We start from the raw sequence: 26,940 nt of genomic DNA, 5'->3' as shown, positions 1-26,940 counted from the left end.
CGAGGCAACAATATGATTGGTATGCCATCTAGTTAAGACATGTATTCAATGAAATGGGATGACATCAGTTTATATATATATATATATATATATATATATAATTATGTATAAGTCAATAAGGCTTAGAAGGTATGCACAATCATTATGCAATACACACTTTCTCCAGTTTGGTATTTCAAGGGCATCTTCAATCGCTCGCAAGACGCAATTTCAGGAATTTATCGTAAATCGGTGTGCAAAATAACACCCTATCACCTGATAATCTTTTTTTTTCCCTCGTACCCGAGTAATTATGGTAACAAACCTGATAATATTCAGAAATATAATATTGTGTATGCTGTACAATCTCTTCTGTCATATTATTTTGTTGTTTCTACTGTTGTTTCAAAATGTCTATCGAAAATACAGTCATGACACAAAATACTGAATCATTATCTAAAGACATTCACGAACTAACATCTCTGACAAAATTGGCATTACACATAATTGTACATTATTTAGAAATACGTGTAACTATTCCCTGAGCCTCCAACCTTTCCAAGGCCATTATACATTACACACAAATCGCGTAACATTCTGTAAACATCATGAGCGGCTCTGGGGTCACAAAATATGAATTTCCAAGCAGGTCAGCCTTTTGGAATCTGACTTTAAGCCTGGAATATATACCTTTATTAAATTTACAGAGCTGTCATCCTGTGATAGACGTGGTAGAACAGTAACGTTCCGAGAAAAAAAGAAGAAGATAATAACTACTTTGTCCTGTCAGAAAATAAAAGTATTACGAACACTACGACAAAACAGACGGTTTATATATATATATATATATATATATATATATATATATATATATATATATATATATATATATAGTTTTAGACCGTTTTCAGAAATTATTATTGACCGGCTACTTATTGATATACCTTGCCGCTTTGATACGGAGATTACGATCTTACAGGTGCAATCACGGTTTTATTATGTGATTAGATTTAATGTCGATGCAACTCTTGACAATAATGAATGAATAGCAACAAGGTGAAGTGAATATTGAGATTTTCTTTAATTCATTGAGTTGACTGGATGATACACAAATAAGACGCGATCGGTCGTCCTACAGTGCCTAACTTTCGTTATTTTACAGGTCATACAATCACAGATCATAATAACATAAATCTCGCTTGGAGTATTTGACTGGAAACAACCTAGCATTTTATAGACACTTCTGCGTATAATGATAATAGTAATAATATGGATCTTTCATGGAAATTTGTCTTGATTATAGAATATACAATGTAGTTAGGAATTGTCTTCAGTACGATCATGATACTGAAAGAAGGTCAAAGGAACCAGAAAATGATTTATCTCGATTTTCATTTTTTATTCTCTCTCTGTCTTTTCCCCTCTTCCCTTTCTCTCTCTCTCTCCCCCCCCCCCCCTCTCTCTCTCTCTCTCCCTCCATCACGTCCTTCTCTTTTCTCTTTTCAGCCCTTCATCGATCCCTTATTGATACTGAGGCAATCACCACGTCGTGTGGTGGTTCGGTCGTGCACGCCATCGCTATGAGATCGACCCCGTCAACCGACGTGTCGTCACATCCGGTTCCTCCTGAACGCGGCTAGCTGTCGAGTCGTGATCATCTTGACCTGCAGTGTGGCTGTTATGGGCATCGTCCGATCTGCTGTGATTGCTTACCGGCTGCTGGTCAGCACCACTGGATTTTAAGATTCTACAGCTGTTTGGAACTCTTAGCCTGTATTTTGGGAAAAACAAGAGCATTTTTCAATACACATTATGAATAGAACCAGTGTTTTAAAGTAGACTCACTCATGTCCTACAGAAAATTGACCTGATCAACTGTGTTGACGTGAATGTATTGGTAATGCTTGCATCTTATACAACGCAAAAGTAAGGCAATGACAAGGATTTTAAATGATGGAGAATACGGACGAACCAAAGGAAAATAAAAGGAAACCAATATTATTTTGTTTCTTTTCTTTTCGGGAGGAACAGTAAAACACCTATTCAGAGTACAGGTGGATTGATCAGTATTTATTTCTATAACTGATTGAAATTCACAGATTTTTTTCTTATGCGTTCTTGTAAACCTTCGCGTGAAGTGTATGCCCTGTTAATATTCAGTGGGTGTTATGTGTTTTCGATTTGTTCGTCAGTTTTATATTCTGCCTTTTCATAATTTGTTATATTTTCCCATTGGACCTATTGATAAGGTAAATTAGGCTGGAAAATTTGAAGTATGCAAGCAAGATAATCTCTTTGATAAATTTATAGAATTTGTGACCGTGCATCCAAAAAAGAAATAAGAAAGTGGCAAGCCGTGATTATAAATGTGGACTTTTAAAAAAAAACCCAAATTGGTATTATAGTCATCTTTTAACTTTTTATAATTTCTGAACAGAGCAAGTCTTTTATATCATTCTTAAGATTGGGATCATAAAACGACCGAGAATCGGATTTTGGGGGCACTTTGTCTAGAACACGTTTTACTCAATATACGGTCAGACCGTATTGCCTGAAGAAATATAGGCTTTCCCTGATTTACGGATTCGGAGCGCAAGAAACACTTTATGTATACTCTCTTCACTTTCAATTCTAATAACTTTTGAAAAAGATTTTTTTTTTTGCTTTGAATATAAATACCAGTAATGAATTTAATGCAGTTAATAAGTAAATAAAAATCGAATGTCAGCTTGATTTGATAATCCCTTCACAGTGCTGCTATGGAGATATATATCCTGTTCTTTGTTCCATTCTTTGACAGTTTGAACGAAATAACTTAAATAGCTATATATACCTACCATACCTACTATAGCTATACCTACTTTGCGTTATTTAGATGAGTTAGAAAAGTCCATTGAATTATTTTTGTGAGGCAGGGACACATCTGCCTCAAAGAAAAAACAAAACAAAACAAGATATCTAAGAATCCCCAACTGGTTAATGAGAACCTGAGATATAATATCTGGGGGAAAATGAGATAGTGTATTGTTATAATCTTGAGTAATTCAAATAGAATGCACACTTGTAAAGTGCACCCAAAGAAGAAATATGTTGGTCGAATAAATTTGATGTCAGTCGCGTCCTATAGATATAACCTTCTTCTTATTTGTTGATGAAAAGAATGCGAAAATGCGAAAATGTTATTGAAAACAATAAAATCAGAAAATAAGGACCTTAAACATGACGTCACGATCCAATGTTTACATCAAAATCCTCCCTCTCTTCATTTTCCCTTCCTTCCCACGCTGGCGAGCAGAGGGTCACTTTGCCTTCCTTTGTTTCGTTTTCTCGGTTCTCAGGGGATATTAGTTCAATTTACAGTAATTCAGCAGAGTTTGGTTCTACTTTTCTGTCGCCTCTCGATCTTTTGAAACATTCTGTCCTGTCTTTTACGTGAGTGAGTGTGTGTGTGTATGTGTGCGTGTGTGTGTGTGTGTTAGCTGTAATACGTTAGTGGGACCATTTGATTTGACTGTAACATGTCACCTCATTAAATTCTTGCTCAATATTTGAACTGAATACAAGCTAGCACGGAATCGTGTTGGGCAAATCTTTTATCCAGACGACAATGTTCAAAGTCCATTGCATACAGGTATAATGCATATTACGCTTGCGTGTAAGTGAAACCTGTAAGTTTTTAAACAAGAGGGGGGGGGGGCAGAATTCTCCATATGAATTATCTTCAATGTTTTGCCTCGCCAGAGGGGGCTAATCCATGGTCATTATATTTGCTATCGGCATTTCAAACAGCTCTGATTTTTCTCTTCACGCATGGTTGACGGCCATTGTTCACTTCCAACAAATAAAATTTGTCCAACTGATGAGTGCATTTGGACCGCAAACGTGTGTGAAAATTTGGTGTGTGCATTGCATGTAATATCATTACCACAGATTTCGTGTGACAGACTGAGAGATTAATAACACTACAGGATCCCATGACATTAAATAGAGCTGATATAGCATTGCATTGAAGCAGTTACTACAGCTTCATGCAAAAGGGACATTTTCCTCCGCTCACAGACCTTTGGAATGTAGAATCCCCCAGATCAGGATACACTTCCTTTAGAAATATACCATTGTTCCCCATTATTGACTCTAAACATTCACGACTAATTGACACCACAGCGCTCTTCGCGAGCTCAGAAATAACTAGACAGACGCCAATCCAAAAATGTGTTAATTTGTTAACAAATGTTTATATCATTATGAGTTGCATATTACGTATATATAGTATATGATCAACTGTGCTCAAACAATGAAACGTTTGATAGTTAGGCCAATAATGATAATAATATGTGCAAGAGATTAGTTCTGTGTTAGTTATGTGATATGATATGTTTTAATGCAAACATTTTTAGTTTCTTTTCAATTATTTTGTTTTATAATATTGCCAGGATTATAATTTCTTTACGCTAAAGTAATTATGATTCTTTACGCTCATTTTTTTTTTTTTTTGCCGGTAATGATTGATATGATTAATGTGACAGCGATGGGTGTTTTATGAGAGTGCTGATGATAAAAACAAAATGAATGAATGAATAAAAACAGTGATGAACTTACCACAGGAATTTATCCAAGTTTACCAAAAACTTTCGGCTAGAATGTGCGCAACGCAACGTATTGTTGGAAAGAAGGAATGAGTGTTGATGTCATTTGAATGATCATGTAAACATTCTTCACGGCCCTGTTTTATGAAGAGTTATAATTGATTATATAGTTGATTTTTATAGTAAGTCTATGGCAGCCTGTGTAGTAAGGAAATTTATAATCGATTATATCTTTTGATATCTTTTTAGTGGTTTAACAAGTACACATGTTACAAAGGACATTTTGCAGAATACATGCCAGGTCGCGGTTTTTGTTTGATATCGACATTTTCTCACGGTCGTTACCAAAAGATATGACAATTTCCAGTGATAAAATCCTCTGCTCGCCAGGATATGTCCAAATAAAATGTTTACCAGTTTTTTTTTGTCTGTTTTTTTTTTCTCTCAATGATCGATGCAATGAGATTTGAATTTAGTCATTCGTTTATACCACAAAGCTAATTTTTAAAAAGTCATTTTTCGGATTTTTTAACAAATTTTCTGGCGTATATCTCATTGCAAGTTTTAAGGTAGTGCCCCAAATAAGAACGTACGCATGTAAATAAGTTCTACGTAAACATGTCGCTATTTTCGACATACAGTAACTAGAAAAATGAAAATACATTGATGACATTGTTTCTGGATTCAGTGTAACCACCAATTAACCATGGCAATGGACAACTATTTTATAAACTGTACTGGAGAGAATATGAAGAGGAAAATGTTTTTACTGACGAATGATTGGTGAATTACTTGCTGATTTCAAAGATATTAATTTAAGCAAGAGTTTAAAGCAATGAACATTAGTTTGGCTTCCTTTGAAACCTAATGATGCAAGCAAACATGATGGTGACATCGTTACACTGCAACCGGGCACTGCACGTGGCTTGTTCAGATAGAGCTTGAATTTCATTGGCTGATTGAATGTAAATAAATGTAGGATACCTTTGGTGACGATGACGAGGGATATGATGACGGCGGCCACGACGATGAGCAGGACCATGAGGAAGGAGATGATGATGATCATATTCCGCCGGAACCGTCGCTTCTTCTTCAGCAGCGCGGTTCCCGCATCCAAGTCGGGATCGGTCGGCATTGGGGCACGGCCTTCGTCGTGGGCAGCGCCCTCGAGTCCAGAAGCCGTATCTTCAAGAGTCTTCACTTGTTTGAGGGTGATGCCTGCAGTATCAACTTCATCATCGTCACCATCATTCTCTGGGTTGAGATCGACTTTCTTGATGAGCGTCACCCCGCCGCCGTCTTCGTTGTTGCTGGAACCCGGCAGCTTCGGCCGTGGCGTCGACGGAATCTCCAAACTAGCGTCCAACCGCGTGTGAGTTCGTATCGTTTTGATGTGTGGCTCTCCTCTCCCTTGCGTAGGTCTATTTCCGGGGCTAGGTAAGCTCGATACTGCAGTTGATGGAGATGTTGGTCTGTTTAGTGGTTTCCTTCGGGCGTTGTCACCCTGTGAGCTCACATGCGTTGATACATTCTCACCGTTCCCAATCCTTGAATTTGGCGTCGTATTAGATGCACCACCCGAAGAACCAGGCACTGTTCTAGTGTCTCGTGAGTCGTGAGATCCTATCCGCTCAACGCGTTCGTCCTCTGAATTGGTGTGGGCGAGCTCAGCATAGATCGGATCTCGGGGCTTCGATCCCTGAGTTCCAATCACATCTTGTGACGACGACGACGCTCCTCCTGCTGCATTCGACGTTGGAGGTGCGACACCGCTCTCCTCTTCCTCTTCCTCTACAAAGTTCGCGGCAGGAATCCGCGCATACGGGTTGGTCTGCTGTCCACCTGCCGCGGGGTTAACTGGACTTGTTGGAGGAACGTTCAGCTCCTTCTCCGAGGCAGGTACCATCGGCGGGAACTGCTGCCCGGGGGTCTCGGCGTAGATATGCAGCCTCTTGTTGTATTCATCGGGTGGCAGCTTGGGGTCCCTCATACTTCTGGAATCGAAAGAGAAACATGCAATAGTAGCCATCATAGATTAATATTGTCCGAAGTACAAAGAAGTGTAGAAATGATTATGATGAGAATTTGATGATTAATTCTCAACAACACCTCAGGTAGGGCAGGGAGGTGACCACCTCCTTGAGTAGGGCATACTACGGGTGATGGATATAAGTATAACGCTTCATGTTTATCAAGTATAAACACATGCAGGTAGTTCGGAATGAGCTGAAATGGTCTACGAACCAGATACCTTAACTGACTGTATTTTTTGAACTTAAAAAGTTTGCCATAACACTGTGATGAAATCTTAATCCATTTCTGAAGAGAGTGCAACAGGGTAAGTCCAACGAGACGTAATGTTCAAATTGCCGACACTGTCTGCACGCACGTGGCAAGGGACTGATTGAAGTGATCGGCCGTTATATTCTTGGGTGCTTATGCGATTTCCTCGCACAATCATAACAAAGAGAAATCGATATCGCTTTTCAGAAGGTCGTGTTGCTGTATCTTGACTTGTCTGTTTGAATTGTCTGTAACAAGAAAACTCCTACCAGAACTCATCTGGAAAAAGAGGGAACATGTTCAAGTGATAATATGAAGGGTCTTTCTCTTTTCATTATCAACATTGTGAGATTATTGGATGAATATTTGAGGTAATTTTTCGCAAAATGCGTATTATACTCTATTTCGTGTATTTTTTCTCGTAATTTTTGCAAATCCTTCTAATGAAAAAACACCCTATAGTAGACCAGGGAGGTTCGTCTCGCCTATCTGAGGAGACATTCAAACTCAAATTTTAACTTTTCTTTTGAGTCCACGTGACAGTGTGTAGGCCCTATAATAAGCAACTTCTCCTTGTAACTATTTTTTTTAAAGCTAAATATTATTTTGTGCATTCTTGTCTCTTTTCGAAACTTCGGCAAGTCCTGCTGATAGAACCACATACTCGTACAGGAGATAGTAATAGATTGCAAAATAAAATTTTCAACCTTTCTCTGTTGTCCCCATGTTAATGTGTATTCCAGGCACGTTGGAATGCATATATAACATGGTATAAGGTGAGCATTTCACATGTTTGAGGATGATAGATGAATTTTTTTCACTCAGTATTATTCCCTGAATATATGGGGAAGGGTTCCTTGTGTTCCTAAATATTGATATTAGCCAATGTGCGTTGTGCAAATCTATTTTTCGTTCAAACACTATCCATGGAGTAATTCAATCTGAGTATGATCTCTAATCACTTCTGCTGAGATAACATTAAAAGTACCATTAGTCTTTCGTCATTTAAAAGAAAGTATAAACAATTTCTTTTGATTCAGTAATCTCGTTTGACACACGCATGAATGACTTAGATAATTTATTGCTTGCCTAATCACTTGTTTATTGTAATGTTTTGTCATCTGTATAGTCCAATGTATTCTGTAATGTTTTGTTCTGTGATAGTAATTAATAATTGTACCATTTTTAATTGTCAGGGATCAGCCTTTGAAAGGCCTTTATGGCCTATTGTTGATTCCCCCACGTGTTATATATGTATTGCATTGCATCTTGCATGATGTAGGTTGCGCTCATGTAATGTTTGTATGTCTTTTTATCTATACCCTGTGGAAATAAATGAAATGAAATGAGTAGAATTTGAAACAGTAAAAATTCATCAACACTTCATACTGTGTACAGTGTATGAAGCTTTTAGTCTCCTGACCCGACTCCTACTGTTAAAACCATACGAACTCAACCCCAACTATCCCTATACTAGTACCCTATAGGACTCCGGGTATATATTTTTCCCTCTTTAAAAGGTAGAATATACGTCTGTGTGTGTATAAGTACATGTATATAAAAGGTGATATAGATACTATATACTATGATAATTATGCTCTATATACCATATATTACATATACTATATACTATTATTATATAGCATGATATAATATGATATAAGGATGCGTAGTATAATCATAGAGTACTTTTAACGATCAATATTTGTTACAAGTATGTTTTCATATTCATTTTCGATGTTAGTGGGGCTGAATGATATGGTTCTTTTTCTCTTCTGTATGACATATAGGGTCTATTTCAAAATATTTCCGTCGCACACTTCAAGATTTTTACACTTGGTTTCCAGAAGGGACTTATATTTCACAGACTACGTCATTTGCTCAGTGTAAATACGCCAAACTGGAGATTCATTAGCTCGGCAAATTGCTCATTGTGTTTTGTCCTGTCCCAACATCCCTTGATTCAACAAAGACATTGTCAGTTCAGGTTGCCATCTGACCTGCCACAAGGTTTGTGGCTGCCTTGCCTTGCGTTCACTGTACTCTCTTATGAATGGCGGCGTTATTGAAGGTTGGAGAATAATGGCGTAAACTGCAGGGAAACCTACACCCGATACGGTTGAAAGCGCCACACAGGCACACAGGCATAGGCGTTTTTTGAGCGAGCCTGGGAGCTGTTCTGTGCCCAATGAAGCCAGGCGTGGACTTACCGCACAAACCTACACGCTTTAAAAGCTATCCACCTGCGTCGATCGCAGGTCTTTCTATACTCTGAAGAATATACCTCATTATAAATAGGCCTATCAGAATAAAACATAATCATACCCTAGCAATTTCATCGTGCCCTGAAGTTCAATGAGCGTTTTGCCCATTTTGGTGACCGTAGAGAAGTTTGTCGATTGGCGTTATCATTGTGCGTCGTCAAGAGTATTTTTGTTCAGTGTAATATGAATATCTCCGTCAAATGCTACCAACGTCGATTGTTTGCAACATGACGTTGAAATACATTAAATCATCTTCAACAATGTATATTTACAGGCATATCGAAAGATATGAAATGATACCCAAATACACCTTGCGAAGATAGCACCACATCATGTGGGCGTGGATATAATGTAGCTGAAATCCCCGTGAACCCACGCATCCTTGCCATGTGTTTGTGATATAGGCGTATAGTAATGATGAAAATTGTATGTCAGAATTGTAGTATGCATACGTTTGGGGCACGGGGTATTATTTGTTGTTTGGTTCATGATAATTTCAACCTGAGAATGTGGTTATAAACAATAAATATGTAAGAAATCCATTCAAAATTGAAAGACTTCTATAGCTGTTGATATTATGTCCCGTAAAAACTGAGACTTTACCCCGAATAATTTATCTCCTCTAAACTCACCTATTCTCTTTCATGTCTAACAGTCCTTCAATACGATATGGTTCGGCATAAAACATTTATGTAGATACTTCTATATATAAAACATTATAGACATATAGAATATACTCACGCTTGATGTGGATGCTCTGACTATTACACTGGAATCTCGTTCAGTCTGTTGTGTGGAGTGAATTCCTCATGTGTCACCAATAATGGTCGCTCATTCATTGCACCGTAAACACGAACGACGCCGAACGGATTTACATGATGTCTTTCGGCTGAAATATTATGATGTCTGTAATATTATGTGTGATTCAACATTGCATTCCAGCCGCCGTCAGCACTCAGTTCAGACGAAGCAAATAGTTACCAGAATGGATTCCTGCGCTCAAAGCGTCCGTCGTTAAAACAAGCGCTCAGTCTTGGTAATGACGTCGTTCAAGCGTCATGGTCACAACGTAAATATGAACCTGGAAGGTCCAGCGCCTCCCCTTAAAAAAAAACATAATGTACGGGGACAAGGCAGCATCGACAAGACGTGGCGGCAAGACGTCTGCTAAACACTGACGCACACATGCACAATATTATCTATCTCTCATTTACGCAGAGAGAAAGGGAGGAAAAAAAAAACAACTTCGAATGATCAGCTCGGGCTGATCTGATAGAGACACGACCTGTCTATTAAAGTGAGGAGACACAAATCGCTGATCTAAAATGTGCGGTCCATTCTACATCGAGGTATTGATCCAACGCGTGATCCCAATGGTACTTTCGGGTGAAGCATTGTAGGAACGCATTCACCCGTACTGGGCGAAAAAAAAAAATAGAGAAGGAAAAAGGTGTCTCTCAGGGGGACCCTCAACCGTGCCTCCAGAATGGGGTGTATTATTAAAGGGCGTTGTCTCTTTTTGAGGGTAAACTTACGTAACCAGCTAGTGGTAGGAATAAGAATGAGGCATAACATACGAGGAGAGAGGGTTGCAAGAATTAAGGTACATCGGAGTTCGAAGATTAGCTACGGAGCAGAGCCGAGAATAATAATGTATGCCACATACAACTTTGTGTGCGTGTGTTTATCTTTCTGTATATCATTTTACTGAAATGGAATTTAATGACGAGAGAAAAGGGGGGAGGGGGTAACCAAATCACTGATTTTACTATAACGACCATTCATTCGCATCGTTTCCTTTGACAGTTTGAGCGGCCGGCCATTTTTTCATAACACAATAGATGAAAGTGTATTCATAAAGATAAGTAACATACAGTAATTATATATTATAATTACGCATACATTTTGTTCACACATAGTATGTCACACGTAAGGTAAGCGCGAGGAATTTTACATGCATATAAAGTTGTTTCAAAAATACGAGGTAACTGCAATATGGTATCACATATTAAAAGTTTCGAAGAATTGTTATGAAAAAAAAAGAAAGTCGAAATAATTTCATAACGCACTCACATATCTTTTCAGAAACAGGGGGCTTAACTGGTGATCTCATAATCACATTAAAAGCAGCATAGGCTATAGTGCGAAGAAAAAAGGTGAAGTCAATTATATTGTAATATTAGAAATAGTTAAAATATGATGTTGCACATGCAGCCAAAAACAATGACCAGAAATACAAATGTATATATATGTACATTTTAAAACTGAGAACATTTTTTTACATTTTTTTTGGTTTTTTTTTTACAGATGACGAAGAAGGGATCATTCAGTATTCTTCGGATATTATATTGACAAAAATGTATGAGAAACAAGCCTTGGCTGTATGTGTCGGGTACTATAATAACCTATTTTGTGTGTGTGTGTGTGTGTGTGTGTGTGTGTGTGTGTGTGTGTGTGTGTGTGTGTGTGTGTGTGTGTGTGTGTGTGCTGCAACCAAAACAACAAAAACGTCAGAGGCTGCTCTGAATGTCCCTTGCTGACATTATTTTGTAGATGAAAAAAAAAACCGGCTTTGGTGCTTCAAAATAGTTCTGAAATGTTAATAAGGGACAAGAATATCCAACATAGAAATGTTGACAAAAGTAATCAATGATCACTATTGTTGATTTAAAAAAATGAATAGTTTTATCAAAATAATTATCTAATAGAATAAATCGTCATGATGACGGTTTGTTGAGAAAATAAGTGATATATCTTTATATTTTCTGCTTCATTACAAACTTTTTGTTCGGTAAGACAACTGAATTATACATAATAATCATGCATCAAGTAGTGGCTTTGACATAAGAACAGTTTTAACTTCTTTTAATTTCGGGAGCCAGTAAAAGTCTTGCTGAATCAAGATGCAGTCAAGAGTGCCAGAAAAGCATGTCAGCATGTGCAGGACATGTCGGAAGAGCAAACTTCATCATAGATTTGGAAATGGCAACGGGACAAGATAGCAGGATCCTGAATTTTACGAAGCTGACGGAAATAATTATGATTGCCATGGGTTTAATCTGAAGCTGAATGGGTGCTTTTGGAGAATGCTCAAAGACGGTTGGTTAGCTTTGTTGCAATTACCAAAGCAAGGGCTGTTTTCCACAATCAGAAAGCTTGTTCGGTAGCAGTCTGGTTTGCAAGGGTCTGTTTTTTTAAAGGTGCATCTGTGACTGAAATAGTTAGTTACCAGGTCTTCACTGAAAAAAAAAACTGATGTCATATAGATGCGAATCTGTAGTAAGTCAGCTAGTTTATCACCCAAGACACTTTTAAGGTTTGCCAATCATGGGCTATGAAAGACGATTCCCTGCATGGTCCCACTATTCACCTTAATCAGTCGCTTGTACGAAGATCAAGGATCGGGTGCGTGTAAAAACTGCAAAGAAGTTAGAGAAGAAAGACTTGGAATGGTTCCAGATGTTACATAACCTTATGCTCGGAAATCATCCTGAGAGAAAGATTGGAGAACTAACCTTGTCCGATGATGATATGAAGTGGGCGGAGAGACTGTATGAGGCTCACAAATTCTAATAGCTTTTCTGAATGACCTAAACTTTTCAAACTGTAAAGGATATCAGCGTGATTTTCTTCAAGGTTTTTTAGCATAAAGAAAACAAAATGTTAGGTCCTAATCAATAGACCTGTTCGGTTTGGGTGAGGGTTTTGATTGTCATGTCAAGCCATAACTAGAGGGGTGGAGGGCTTCAGAATGTCTAACAATAGTTAATTTATGCGCTGACATAGATGCACCTGACTCATTGCATAACCCATTGAATCACCTTTTCTTCTTATTTTGGAAGCCCCCCCCCCCCCCCCGTTATGGCCGACGAAAGTTTTTGTGTTTTAAAACCAAATTTTATAGGTCATATACAGAGATAATGTGATTGAAAGGATTTTATTTATGAAGAGAAGACTGAAAATGACCAGGATTTTGTCTGTGGTCGGTATGACAGGTAAGCAATGGCAGCCATCTCGATATATTGGGCTCAAAGTTGGCAGTGACGGATAGTGTTGTCAGAAAATATTTTCTAAAAACAAAGACAGGGACAAATAGGGATTAGAACACATTTTTTGTTCTGAAACACAATTTCTGAAATAAAAATTGTTGTACTACATACCCAGAACTCATTGGCAATGTTTAAAAGCACCAAATTTGAAATTGTGTCTCAGCACTGAAGAGTAGTACTAGTATAGTTTCATGCTATGTTTTTGTTTTTGTTTTTTGTTTTTTAATTGATAAAGCATTTTCTACTTTGGTTGTCATTATCCCTTTGAGGCTCCGGGAAGTTCATTCAACAAAAGGTTATTTACCTTGTCTGAGTGTTGGTTGACCTTTGTACAGCTATTCTGCCTTCAAAGTGAAAGTATAAATACCTCCTTACAATCCCCCAAAATAACTGAAGAGTTTGTTCGTAAAAACCGATAAGTCCATTTTTGAAGATTTTGAAGTACGGTCTCTGTCATAAAGTACAAAATAATACATTTCAAATGATATATTGGTCACTACATATAAAGGTACATTTTTGAAGTTATGGTCAAAAGAAGCAAAAATTTTCTTATCATTCTCTTTATTTTTCTTGACCTTTAATCGCAAATATCTCCATGTGGCAAATATGGACTTATCGGTTTTTGCGAACAAACTCTCTAACTCTTACCAAAATTATTAGAATAAATCTGGAAAATATAACAAAAATAAGCCACATTAGTCTGTTAAGAATTTATTGGGTATGGTTTATGAGGGCTAATCCTTTAACAAAACGCACAATTTGGAGGCTGTACACAATACTTTCTTTTAGATTAAGGAGGACTTCAAAATCACGTGGAAAAATTTGAAAACGAAAGACACTGAATTTTTCATGTGCTCCCAGATAATTATTTCGGTTCCAATTTCCGGCGTAGATTCAGCAAACACGTTTGTTTGTTTGCGTCTTTTTTTTTTTCTTTTTTTTTTAACGATTACACCGTAATCATTCTTCTAGGACCTCCAAATGGATTTTGATAATAAAACAACAACGAAAACAGCCACAGACGAACATAACACAAATTCCAACACTGGAGTGTATAAGCAAACGAAAGACATAACACTGCATCTTCCGCGTCCTCGTCGAGTACAGTTACAGAATACAGTTCAGTACACTCTTCGGCTCTAATTTTGGTGTTTGCTGCCCTCAACGTCGTATGCGTTTATGATGAATTTGTCTTTAAATCCAGGTTTTCTTATATTCGACTTTAAAAAAAATATATGATTGAAAAAAAATACATATTCAGAATATTTTATGCCTTAAATAACTAAAAACCTATTTAAAAATGAAATTTATTGTACAAATTTAGTCTATTTATTTTATGCAAACAGATTTTAAAACAAAAAAAAGTAAACAATTACCTGGAAAGTAGGCTAAATGCTGCATATGGCCATCACTAGTGCACTTGCACTGCATGCGATTGTGCTGTATCATTTGGTTCGTGTGTACGTAATGTACTGTGTGCACACAATACAGGTTCGTTCACACGCTGTGTAAGGCACTAAAAAAGTAAGTTACTTCTAATGCTGTTTTCCTTGATCTTGATATGTTGTGATATTAAATTTATTTCATGTTTGCTCGGGTCATATATTCATACCGCTATCTAATGGTTCTTTCCACTGACAGCGTGCTTGACTTTTGGAGAATCAGGAGTTCGAGCCGTATGCGCCTGTGGCTGTGTGTGTCTGTTTGTGGAATGCTATGCTAACAAGGCTGTACGACGAGATTTTAAAAAATAGATGAATGAAATCAATCGATGTTAAAGGAATCATTTGCAATATGGTTGATCTTTTTGTCTTCTGCCTTGAGTAGTTTACAGCATCAGGAACCGTATTATCCTAATTTAAGACTCGGTAAAAATGTTTTATTTTATGAAACGTCCCATTTGCAAACTATTACTGCCCGGTTGGTGACTGAAGAGACGTGGCAGGGACAACTCACAGAAATAATTACATGTGGGACTAGGGCTATACCGGCTATAGAGTAGACCATGGTAGCTTTCTGACCGGATGAACCTCGCCCGGCGAATTGAATACAGTTAAACTCGCATAAGTCGATCTTCTCGGGACTGAGCAAAACACATCGACTTGGGCGATTTTCGACTTGTGTGTAAGTCGAAAAAAATCGACTTAACAACAGTTACACCACACGGAATCACTGTACTGTATGTTGTCTACTCTAGAGCCGAGAGCTGGAGAGGTGTGCCGCAGCACAGGTCGCCCGGCAGGGCCGCGGCTAACTTTGCATGGACAGAGCATCAGTATTGGCACAGGTCTGATTACTTTACACCCTTGTTAAACCTTGGGGAAGTGAATATGAACGATATTTGAGCAGTGATTGATTCCAGTTTACCGTACCGTGGCTTGAAATGCGTGTAGAGGTGTAATTCTGATTTACCCGTGCCCGTAACTTTCCCCCTACTTTCCGCTTTGAAAACTCAGCAGCTTCATCCATCCACTGCACAGCGCAGACTGCAAACATACACAGACTATACACAGCCCAGTCGCTGTACGTACGTAGCGCTAGCGCGACAGGGCTGTACCAGCGGACCTCCAAACACGAAGAGAGTTCAACAATCGCATGCGATCGCTTTGAATTTTGATACTTTAGATCATTTTTCTTTTGGTCACCTGTCTGGTCGGGCTGGTTCTTATGTAAACAAAAACTGGTGTCTCGTGATTTTGACAGTGATTTATAGCACAATAAAATCTTATTCGACTTATGCACAGTGAATTTAATGGTTTTTCCGTGAAAGTGTTCTTGGAATTTCATCGACCTAGGCGAGTATTCGACTTACAAAATTCGACTTGTGAGTGAATTAATACACGTAAGTCAATGGGGAAAAATCGGGACTTTTTAAAATCATCGACTTGCGCGATTATTCGACATATGCGATGTCGACTTAGGCGAGTTTAACTGTATTACTAGTAAGCGCAATGTGTGTGTTGCCACCTGCACCAGGGAGGTGGGAAGAATCTCTTCCCACCTCCCTGCTTGCACCCAGACTATTGTGGTCTGTCTGTACTGAGTATATCATTCACTGCTGCTATTGCCAATCCCAATCCGATACCAGGGCTGGGCCAGGGCCGCAGGGGGGTGTTTCACGAAGAATTCAAGTCAAACTTCAAATTTGAGATTGACTAAAAATTATGGTAGATCTACATGCACTGTGCTGTGTGAGTGTGTGTGTCTTCTTCAGTGTTGCTCAACAAGTCAACTTTCAAATGAAAATGAAGATTTTGGGAACTTTTTTCATGTAGCCATTAATACATACTGGTAATACAAGATAAAATAAATAACAATGGAATTGAAGTTGGTGTTAACAATCTTTTGATCTCGATACACCATATTTACCTGAATTTTCAGTTGTTGATGCTATTACTATACAGCCTTCATCAGCTAAAAATTCCAGAGGTAAATATCGTTTACTGAGATCAAAAGTTTAACACCAATTTCAGTTGAATTTCCAATACAAATGAGCTTCTACTCTAACAATGGAATTATTCTGTAAACATTAATGATGATTTGAAGTGGGTGGTGATTAGGTAATGAAATTGAACAGGGAAACCAGTGGCATACCATAATCATTAGTCAATCATAAATTAAATTCGACTTCGTGAAACATCTCCATCCCCTAGAAATAATTACTAGGTTAAATGTAACTGTATGGCTTTATGCCATCTTGTTGGGAACCACTTTATAATTGTTTTGTTTTGCCTCACTCGGCCTTCTTGGAACAGTGAAATTTTACAAATATAAAGAAAAAAAGAAAAAAAATGAAAAGCTGTAAAGTTACAAAAGTAGGGCCTAGACTACTTACAATAGATATGCTGGTAGGCACAAGTATGAAAAAAACAGACAAACAAAAAAACCACTGAACTTAAATTACAAGATTTGTCACAAAATCACCTCAACCTGACAGAACCGGACCTATACTTAACAGAATCCCAAAGGGTAGCACTGTGCCACTTCAAGGTTTAATCAGCTGACAAGCTACCCCCGCCCCCCAAAAAAGAAAGAAAAAGGCCTTAACCACAATTTTCTAGTGGCACTTTGGGGGTTGTTAATTAGCTCCTCAGAAAAATGCAGGTCAATAAGTCTCTTTTTTTTTTTTTTTTTTTTTTTGGCTTGTAAGCCACTAACAAGGAAGAAAGAAGAAGAAAAGACTTAAACCTGCATTTTTCGGGGGGGGGGGGGGAAGTGGTCAGACACTATGTATTCCTACCGATGAATTATGCACCTTTAGTTGATATATGTACGTATGTGATGCACTTACAAATTGTATGTTTTATCAATACAGGTGGAGAAAAATAGAGGAATCCAAGACCTCATAGAAGTGAGACGCCATGGACAGGTTGCTAAGGCTAGGGGGCGGTATGCCAGGTTTGGGTCAGGGAAGCACACCCAGTGACGGTCCAGTGGTGGACACAGCAGAACAGGTCTACATCTCATCGCTGGCGCTCCTCAAGGTAGGTTTCTAAGCTTCAGTCCTCAATGTCACCACGCTACTGATAAAAAATGTACTGTAAAAGTGGAAATTTTCCGCTATGTTGACATTTTTGTGCATTTCCCGCAACTAGAAACTAGCACGAACATAAAAGCACGCAAATATTTTTGCCTAGCATATGTTCCAGTATTTCATGTCTTGTATCCACGGAATTAAAAATACATGAAACTCTTCTTACCAGGCCAAGCGCGAAAAAATCCACTTTTACAGCAAGTCATTGAAATGACAACCCCCCCCCCACACACACACACACACAGATGGATAACAGTGTATGGTACTCTTATCTATGCTCTTTAATGATGGATAAGCCAGAAATACAGAACAAATTATAAATGATGCCATATTTTTTATAAAGAAATTGGTGGACTTCATCTCTTTTTTCCAGATTTGCAGCATACACACATACACACACAAAAGAAAAACAAAAGATTAATGAGAATCCACTTACCCATATGCACACATCATAGTTACTTGGACATACTTGATGAGTTACGTGCTGTATGCCATCGTGATCATTCTTTGTATACTGAATTTCTACAAAATCTTGAAACCATTATATTATAATGCTCAGTGCTCGAGTCATGCTCGTAAATGTTCACCTCCTTTTGACCAAATGTAGAGAAATTATGATAATATATATATATATAATCATATCTATAGTTTTATGATCATTCAGCATTTTGATGGGTGTATTTAAAACACCTCCAAACTGTACCAACTGTTCTGTTTAGATATTTGAATGTATGAAGAAGCACTCAAGCTTACAGAGGTTTTGAAAGTTATGCTCTCACTGTCACCATATGAACAAATGAAGAGTTTGTTTGCAAAAACCGATAAGTCCATATTTGCCAAATGGAGATATTTGCGATTAAAGGGCAAGAAAAATAAAGAGAATAATAAGAAAATTTTTGCTTCTTTTGACCATAACTTCAAAAATGTACCTTTATATGTAGTGACCAATGTATCATTTAAAAGGTATTATTTTGTACTTTATGACAGAGATCGTACTTCAAAATCTTCAAAAATGGACTTATCGGTTTTTGCAAACAAACTCTTCTAATATGCCTACTAGTGCTCTGAAAAGGTGTACAATGTATTCTATTTAGTTTTTGGAAAAAACTGTGAATGAATGTGGTCACTTCCAGATTTCTGTTTTCTGTAGCAAAATAATAGTGATCATTGTTAAATGTAATCATTTTATATAATGAATGGATTCAGTTTACTCCAAATCTCTCACATTAGTAGCATACATAGCATCATTCAGGTCAGATTGTACATATTGGAAAGATTGTAAAGCAACACTGTTTATGAATGTTTTTCATTCAGATGTTAAAGCATGGGAGAGCCGGTGTACCCATGGAGGTTATGGGTCTGATGCTTGGAGAGTTTGTTGACGACTACACAGTCAGGGTCATTGACGTTTTTGCGATGCCACAGTCAGGAACAGTAAGTTCATGGGGCCATGTGCTGCTCTCTTCTTATCTATACAAATGTGCACAGTATTGGTTACAGACAACCATAAACATTGTCTTTTAAAAAAACCAACACACACCTGTATAAAAATCTTATTGAGACCTCATATTCTAATTGAATGGACCATGTAATTAACCAGTCGATCGGTCAGTGTTTGCTTTGGAATTGTGGCAGAGAGATTACCATCAATTATTTGTATTTTTTTCATTTGTTTGTCCAAAGCTAAATGTTTACAAAAAAAATGCTTGTTCAGAGAGCTGTTTGGGCCGAGAGTTACTGGAAGAAATGTCATGGACGAAGATGTTTCTGTATGTACACTTAAACAGACCTACATGTATAAAGGCATTCAGTGTACATAAACATAGCCATAAGCCGTAACATCACAATTATGTCTAGCAATGAACTGCTATATCTTTGTGTGTTTTGGTTGTTCCATTGTTTGTTGTTCTCATTTTTCTAGATTAAATCTTCACTTCTGCTTCTTTTAAACAATCTTTTCTCCAGGGTGTGAGTGTAGAGGCTGTAGACCCCGTCTTTCAGGCCAAGATGTTAGACATGTTGAAACAGACAGGGAGACCGGAGATGGTCGTCGGGTGGTACCATTCCCATCCTGGCTTCGGCTGCTGGTTGTCGGGCGTCGACATCAACACCCAGCAGAGCTTTGAGGCGCTTTCAGACAGGGCTGTTGCCGTGGTGGTAGACCCCATCCAGAGTGTCAAGGGAAAGGTAAGATTAATATGTGCGACACTTTCTTGACGTTAAACAGCTAGCACCTTAGTGCATGTCCTTTTGGCACATTCTATCTACCGTGGTATGTTGTAGGGACCATGGAACCAGGAGGCCAGGAGGGCTGCAGCTCACCACCTTTTTGTCTGTCCACAAAAAAAAAGAGAAAAAAGGGGAAGAAATTCACAACCTCAATGGAATGACAAAGGGTCCGTCCTTACATTCTTCCCATCTAAGCAATGGGGTACCACTGACCCCCCCCCCCCCCACCCTGAAAAAAGTTCTGCTGTCTGTGTGTTGCTGCTCTCCACAAGGGAGCAAATAGGTAGTATAGGGCTCCTTTCCCGAGTTCTCATTTGGCAAGTGGAAGGACTATACGTTTTGGAATAATGTCCAGCACTGCAGTGGCAGTGCAGTGGCAGTGTATCGGATGTAGATTTATTGGCTACTGCAAGTCAATTACATCTATTAACCTGTTGAGGACGGTTTGATTTTGCTACAACACGCATTTCCCACAGATGCTTGTCCGAGTATACTCGGGAATCGTCCTCAACGGGTTAAAACTGATTACACTGTCTGGAGCATTGCTTGTACACCAGGGTGGCAGTGGACATGTATGAATTGGTCATCATTGTTAGTGCTGGTGGAATTATAGTTATTCTTCTTCTGTTTTTGTTACGTAGGTTGTGATCGATGCCTTCAGGTTGATCAACCCAAACATGATGGTGCTAGGCCAGGAGCCCAGACAGACCACCTCAAACCTGGGCCATCTCCAGAAGCCGTCCATACAGGCCCTCATCCACGGGCTCAACAGACACTACTACTCGATAGCCATCAACTACAGGAAGAATGAGCTGGAACAGAAGGTAGACATTGCCAATTCGAAATGTTCGTGCTGCAGATGCTGTTGCCTAGTTTTCATTATCTTCTGCTCAACTGGCTGCTCTCAAATGGCAAAATCAAAGCTTTCTTCTTCTTCTTTTTTTTTTCTTGGTTTCTTGGAACAGTTGGTCATGTGTCCAGTGGGAAAACTTATTGAAAAAAAAAATTCTTGCTGGGATATTAACTGATGCAGGGCTGAATTTTGTAAATGAATGTGGACACTAAGTAAAAAAAAAAGAAGAAAAAAATACTCGTGCAATACAATTAGCCATGCCTACCTGTCAGCTTGTGAAGATTCTGAGACCCATTTTTAGTGAAGTATAATTTCTACTGCACATCGTTAGTTTTCACAAGAAAGCCAGTGAATCCTACGGTTTGTTGACTTTTTGGTTCTGAGCTGACTATGTATATGCATCGGCAATGAAGACATTATTTTAGCTTTTAAAGGGCCTGTACAGTACTGGTTGAGGTAGGAACTCATATTTTGAACATTCCTAAGTGAGATAATGAAAAGCCTCTTATGAAATATGAAAGAGCATGTAATTTTAAGAAGGATTCAACGTATATTTGATGAAAATTGGTTTTCAAATGGCCGAGATATCCAAAAAAGTGCTAATAATAAAAGGCGACATGCCACAACTTTATTAGGATCTCTTTGTTTCACCTTGTTTTTGGATAGTATCTCAACCATTTCCAAACCGATTTTCATCGAATAAACTTTTGATACCCATTAGAACTGCATGCTCTTTGACATCTCATAGAGTGGTTTTTGAATATCTCGCAAAACTTTAAAAGCTAAATGTTTACCTCGACCAGAACTGTACACACCCTTTAAACTGTGATGATCCTTCCAGGGTGCCCCAAACTCAGTTGCCCGTTTACCTTAGACAACTAAAGTTCACTGTTGGACATCTAAAATTGTGAATAAGCACTTGCCTGCTGAAAGAATGGGCCCTTACCCAATACACCATTTCTTTAGTGTGTTCAGATTCTTCGCATGCATTGTTCACAAAAGATTGCCTTAACAGCAACAAAGCTTGCCCTACCTAGTAACAACTGATGAATGCTAGGTGAATTCCTGCTTAAGAAACTGAATTGGAGGGAGCTGGTGAATTAAATGGCTGGTTACTAGGATGTAGGAAAGGAAACATCCATGAATTTTGAGACATTACAGAAATGATCGATTGCTCATTTGAGCAAATTTGAGGACTATCATGTTTTTTTTGTTTGTTTTTTTTTTTTGGGGGGGGAAGGGGTAATGGCCTGTGTTTTTGCAGATATTATGGATATTCCATGGTATTGTTTGTACTGACAGCAACTTGTACATTTTATTTCTTTGTATGTCTGGTTTGCAGATGTTATTAAACCTGCACAAAAAGAGCTGGATGGATGGCTTGACATTACATGACTACAACGAGCACTGTAAGCTGAACGAGTCCACTGTAAAGGAGATGCTGAATCTGGCCAAAGTCTACAACAAGGTGAGGCAGAGGTTCCATGACATTTGCTCCCCCAAAAATATCTGCGCCCGAAGCCAAACATAGAAATTACCCACAAACATAACCATAACCCTAACCCTAATCCCAAACCTCACATCAAGCTATTTAAAACCTAAAACCCTATCACAACCCTAACCCTAAGTCCTTAGAGAAAATAAGACCGAAAGAGTTGTCACAGGAACAAAAGTTCTGTCACCGAGTCAGATGCTGCCAATGATGTGGCTCAGTCGGTAGCATATCTGCCTTTCAGTTACATGGATTGGATGAGTCTAACTCCATGATGCTGTGTGTAATCATGACATCCTCTCTGGAAAAAGGGCAAAAATACTCTGTCCCTTGGGTAGGACACAATTGAAAATGGGGCACCCATGTGTGAGAGAGTCATGGCTCATGCATGTAAGAGATCCTACTTCACTTCCTGGCAAAGAGCAGGGTGCTAATGTGGTGAAGTGTTCTACACCAGAAAATGGGTGAATGATGCCGATCCTTTTTGGTTCACCCCAGGTGACTAGCAATAGTCAGCAAAATGATATCAACCAGGCGCAATTGTACCATACAGAAAAGAAGAAGATGAAGAAGTGTATCCATTCAACTTGGATAGTCTTGTAGAGAACCATATTTTTTAATGGGCAGGACAGATGCCATAACAACCCTTCATGCTCTTATTTTCCAGCAAAATTGTACTAGCCTGTCAAATACTGAAATTTATTGATATACTTTTCATGGCACTTTTAAGGGGTGTGATTGCACTATACACTATGAACACTCTGCAAAAATCGAACTCGTTAGTAGCTATCAGTTGCTTTGTCTGTGGTATTACAAATAAAGAAAACACCTAATGACTGTTGTCATCCATAATCTTAAATGTAAGAAATGAATGAACTATTAAAGTTTATATAACGCCTGAAGAGATCCTTGTCGTTTGATTGGTTGTTTGACATTGATCAGTCGGCCTATTTCACTATGACGTCATCATCCGTGCTATTGTGGCTCCATTTACTGTGCAAGTTTGGATCCATACGATTTGCTCCATTGCACGCTCACTGAGAGCCCGACACACTGCGCGTGTAAAACGTTTGCGTGAGCAGTGTGTGTATGCGACATCGCGCTAGCATAAAGCGCTCAGTGAGCACTGTCGCGATCTCAGATTCTCTCTTGTTTCTAAATTACTAAAACATCAAATGACAAGGATCTATTTTAGGCATTGTATAAAACAAATAATAAATGTTTTACATTCGTACAATGGACAGAATACTTCATTCAGTGAAAGATGAAATGTTTGATCCATTCAACGAGGCACAATGGATCATTTCATCTTTCACCTCATGAAATATTCTGTCCATTGCACTCATAAACATTCATTATTTGTATAATATCACTTCCAGTGAATATTTGATTCAGTTTTTATGACAGTATAATGCAGTACAGTGATATCAATTTATAAAGTGTAGAACCTATTTACATTCTTCTGCAATGCATGTGCTTCTTATATGCTTGACAATTATGCAAAGTGAGATAAAAAGTATAAATGTGGATGGTTTCAGAAATATGGTAAACTGTTGAAAAATCAGTTTGTGAAATGTTATCATTTTACTCAATGCCTTGATTTTGTGCTTTTTGTTCTACATCCTCCTTTTCTGTTGTTACTGTGATTATTATTTTTGTTTTATTGTTACTTTTGTTAATAGTCCTGTCAAGTATTTAGATAGTCATCATTATCATCACCAAATATAGAAGTAGTGGTGGTAGTAATACCAGTTGTAGTGACCAGTTATGCTGTAAGTGGTTAAAGTACATGTAGTAGCAGCCGATCCATTTTGAATTCTCCCTGACATGATATAGGATGGTTGATTTCCACTTGGACAATTTTCCCTCTTTCTTACTCTATAGGCCGTTGAAGAGGAGGACAAAATGACGCAAGAACAGCTGGCTGTGAAGAACGTTGGCAAACTGGATCCAAAGCGCCATCTAGAGGAGAGAGTCGAGGTCTTGATGACCTCAAATATTGTCCAGTGTCTGGGCGCCATGTTAGACACGGTGGTTTTCAAATAGCAGTATCAGACAGTGCTTAGTATGTGACCTGTATATATATGAGTAGGTAGTATTTGTATGTTCCATCATTAGACAGAATAAAATGTTATTCTGTGATATGGTAAGTTCCATATGTTTATAAAACATGTTTGACACTTGTTTTGTGTCCTATCAATGCAACAAAAGGAATGGAATTTAAAAGGGTGATCCCTAAGTCTTTATCATTCATACTCTATGATGAGTATGTAAAGCATCTCTCCACATCCCAAACGGTGGTTCAAAGCTATGATTTCAAACTTGTCCAGACCCATGCAGTATTTTGCCTTACATCAACCTCACTCTTAGATTTTGGTCTTTGGGCAGTGCTGTCATCAAAGATCCACCATTTTACGAATGAACAGTTTTTGAGAAATTCATTTTTAGTGCAGAGCCAATGTCATTGGCTGATGCTTGCTTCTGATTTTTCTAATGAATGTATTCTTGAGAATTACATCTTCAAAATATATGCTTATTATTATCCTTGTGATAGTTGATCGGAGCAGAAAATTTGCAAAATTTTCATGCTGTGAATTATTTTTCATTTACAGTATTCCAAGTCATTTGCACCATTCAGCCGATGACTTTCCCCTGTTAAACCCAACTTTGAAGTGTAATTGTCGTACAGAAAAACCCTGTCACAACGAGGTCGCCAGGTCGCCAGGACTGCCAAGTTTACCTCATTATAACCAGTACCGTCTTGCAAACCTACCGAAAAGAGACCAGCTAAATAAGGTAATGGAAAATCAGGACCACCGAATTCACCTCGCGTAAAGTGCTGCCTCATTGTAAACAAGCTTGTTTTAACCGGGTTTCCCTGTATTACAGAATCCCTGAAGCTTGTCAAGTTTGTTCGGTAAATGTAATTGATTTTCACAAATTATTATTTTTTTCATAAATTGAGTCACATAAGTGATGATTCTACACTCTATCAGTTTCATGTTGGGACTACAAGTATCTCTTAATGGTGATTATTGTGTATCAGTATAGCAAAAATCAACCGTACATTGAATGAAAATGTGCAGACTATCTCGGTCAGCCCAATTTGAGTTGATTTATTAACTCATTCTGCCCTATGTTCTTCATAAGGTCTCAAGCGTGTCTCTTTTTCATGCAACGAGAGTTTGCTCATGGGATGTGGTAGGATCTTTTAGGACATTTCCGTTCTCGTTTAATTTCCAGTTCCACTTAAATTTTAAAGTTTAATCGCATTTTAGATGCACCAGACATTACACTTGTAATGTCTATTTCTTCGTTTCCAGTTGTAGTCTGTATTTGAGCTCGAAACTTAAGTCCTGACTATCATGTTAATCCACAAGCAGCAAGTGCTCATTTTGCAATTTGAAGTAAAAGACGAAGTGAGTATTATGTTAATTCACTCATTTTATCCAAGACGCAGACTCGTTTGTGTCTCTCTTTATTCACAGACTTAGCAATGTGAGTCGATGTGACATTTTTTGGTGGTAAAGAACAAACAGAAATAGGCTATATTTCCACAAAATATTTATTTACATTTCAAGCAGGAAAATAAATTCCAATTTGGCCAGCGGTACTTCAACATCACCTTTCTGAAGATGTATGCCAGCTGAGGTATAGGCAGTAAAACAGCCTGCAGAGTTCTTTGTGGCTCTGATCTGCTCGTTTTCTACCATTACTAGTACAGATGTACACTTGTATAAATGTCCATTGTTTCTTGTTTTGTCTTGCTCTAATATGCTTAGGTGAAAAAAGCATGACTGATTACTAATGAGAGTATAAGTTGAATATGGCTGACTGGTATGTTAGAGGTGTATAAACACACTGATATACTGTTCAAATGTTTCGGAGGTTCATAGTATGACTCTGGTACGCGGTATATCAGATGGGGGTGGGGCAGAAAGAAGACACCTTTGCTACCTTTGGGATACTGTGGAACCCTCGTTAAAAAGAGGTCAGATAAGGCGAACTGCGGTCAACTTCGCCAGAGTTGAAGCCAATGGGACTGGGCAAAATTATTTTACTTATGTGAATTTTGATTTGTAAAAAATCATATGTTAAATTATCCATTCCTGGCATAGAATTTTTGTCCGCTCAGCCAACTTTTTGGCTTGTGCAATGTTGACTTTGGGGTGGTTGACTGTAACTGATATGACTAGGTTGTTTTGAAGGTTCGGTTCCATTCCTTTATACTCTTTTATTTTTATCCCGATGTTACGAGATACACAATATAACAAGGAAATTTCAGAGGTTCTAAGTAGCATGTTATAAGGAGTTTTCATGTACAGTGTGTAACCTTAAAACCCTTCAAATTATGACTTTACAGTCTGATTAATCTGGGTACATTTCTCGAGGAAAATTACTACAGCTAGTATGTATTTCATCCCCTTTTCTCTTTCTTCCCATTAGTCCAAAATATCTGGTTTGTCATACCACTTTTGTTGCCAAAGCATTATAGCGGCTGGATGAGAAATTGAGAAAAGAAAAAGGAAACTTTTACACATTGTACATGTATAAAAAATGGGCAATTGAATACAGTGTAATTGATATACAAACTGAAGTGTTGTAAAACACAGACACAAACTTGTCACTGTATCAAGTTGAAATAAATGAGAAAATTACATCACTCCTTTC

At 38.1% G+C, this 26,940-nt stretch overlaps 2 protein-coding genes across 2 annotated transcripts; one reads left to right on the top strand and one right to left on the bottom strand.

Annotated features, from left to right (window-relative positions):
* Positions 1-1,691: 1,691 nt before the first annotated feature.
* Positions 1,692-6,555, bottom strand: LOC139730022 (uncharacterized). The gene is made up of 2 exons (XM_071640939.1): positions 5,550-6,555; positions 1,692-1,750 (listed from the first exon to the last, which is right to left on the bottom strand). Exons 1-2 carry the CDS (start codon positions 6,553-6,555, stop codon positions 1,746-1,748), a joined length of 1,011 nt encoding a protein of 336 aa, XP_071497040.1. The 3' UTR covers positions 1,692-1,745.
* An 8,065-nt stretch (positions 6,556-14,620) lies between these two features.
* Positions 14,621-25,920, top strand: LOC139730006 (26S proteasome non-ATPase regulatory subunit 14). The gene is made up of 7 exons (XM_071640928.1): positions 14,621-14,685; positions 17,477-17,645; positions 19,010-19,129; positions 19,661-19,882; positions 20,566-20,748; positions 22,120-22,245; positions 24,154-25,920. Exons 2-7 carry the CDS (start codon positions 17,523-17,525, stop codon positions 24,313-24,315), a joined length of 936 nt encoding a protein of 311 aa, XP_071497029.1. The 5' UTR covers positions 14,621-14,685; positions 17,477-17,522; the 3' UTR covers positions 24,316-25,920.
* The last annotated feature ends 1,020 nt before the right edge of the window (positions 25,921-26,940 follow it).

This window comes from Diadema antillarum, unplaced genomic scaffold (assembly GCF_040938485.1).
Source record: "Diadema antillarum isolate AM-2024a unplaced genomic scaffold, OU_Dant_1.0 seq00000286_RagTag, whole genome shotgun sequence".
Lineage (NCBI taxonomy): Eukaryota > Metazoa > Echinodermata > Echinoidea > Diadematoida > Diadematidae > Diadema > Diadema antillarum.
Note: the sequence above shows the minus strand (reverse complement) of the source record. Positions and strands in the feature narration are given on the sequence as shown.

Excerpts from the sequence above, each read along its gene's own strand:
- LOC139730022 (XM_071640939.1), bottom strand. The coding sequence starts at position 6,555 with ATGAGGGACCCCAAGCTGCCACCCGATGAATACAACAAGAGGCTGCAT.
- LOC139730006 (XM_071640928.1), top strand. The coding sequence starts at position 17,523 with ATGGACAGGTTGCTAAGGCTAGGGGGCGGTATGCCAGGTTTGGGTCAG. Across the intron at positions 17,646-19,009 it reads CATCGCTGGCGCTCCTCAAG|ATGTTAAAGCATGGGAGAGC; the intron begins GTAGGTTTCTAA and ends TTTTTCATTCAG. Across the intron at positions 19,130-19,660 it reads CGATGCCACAGTCAGGAACA|GGTGTGAGTGTAGAGGCTGT; the intron begins GTAAGTTCATGG and ends TCTTTTCTCCAG.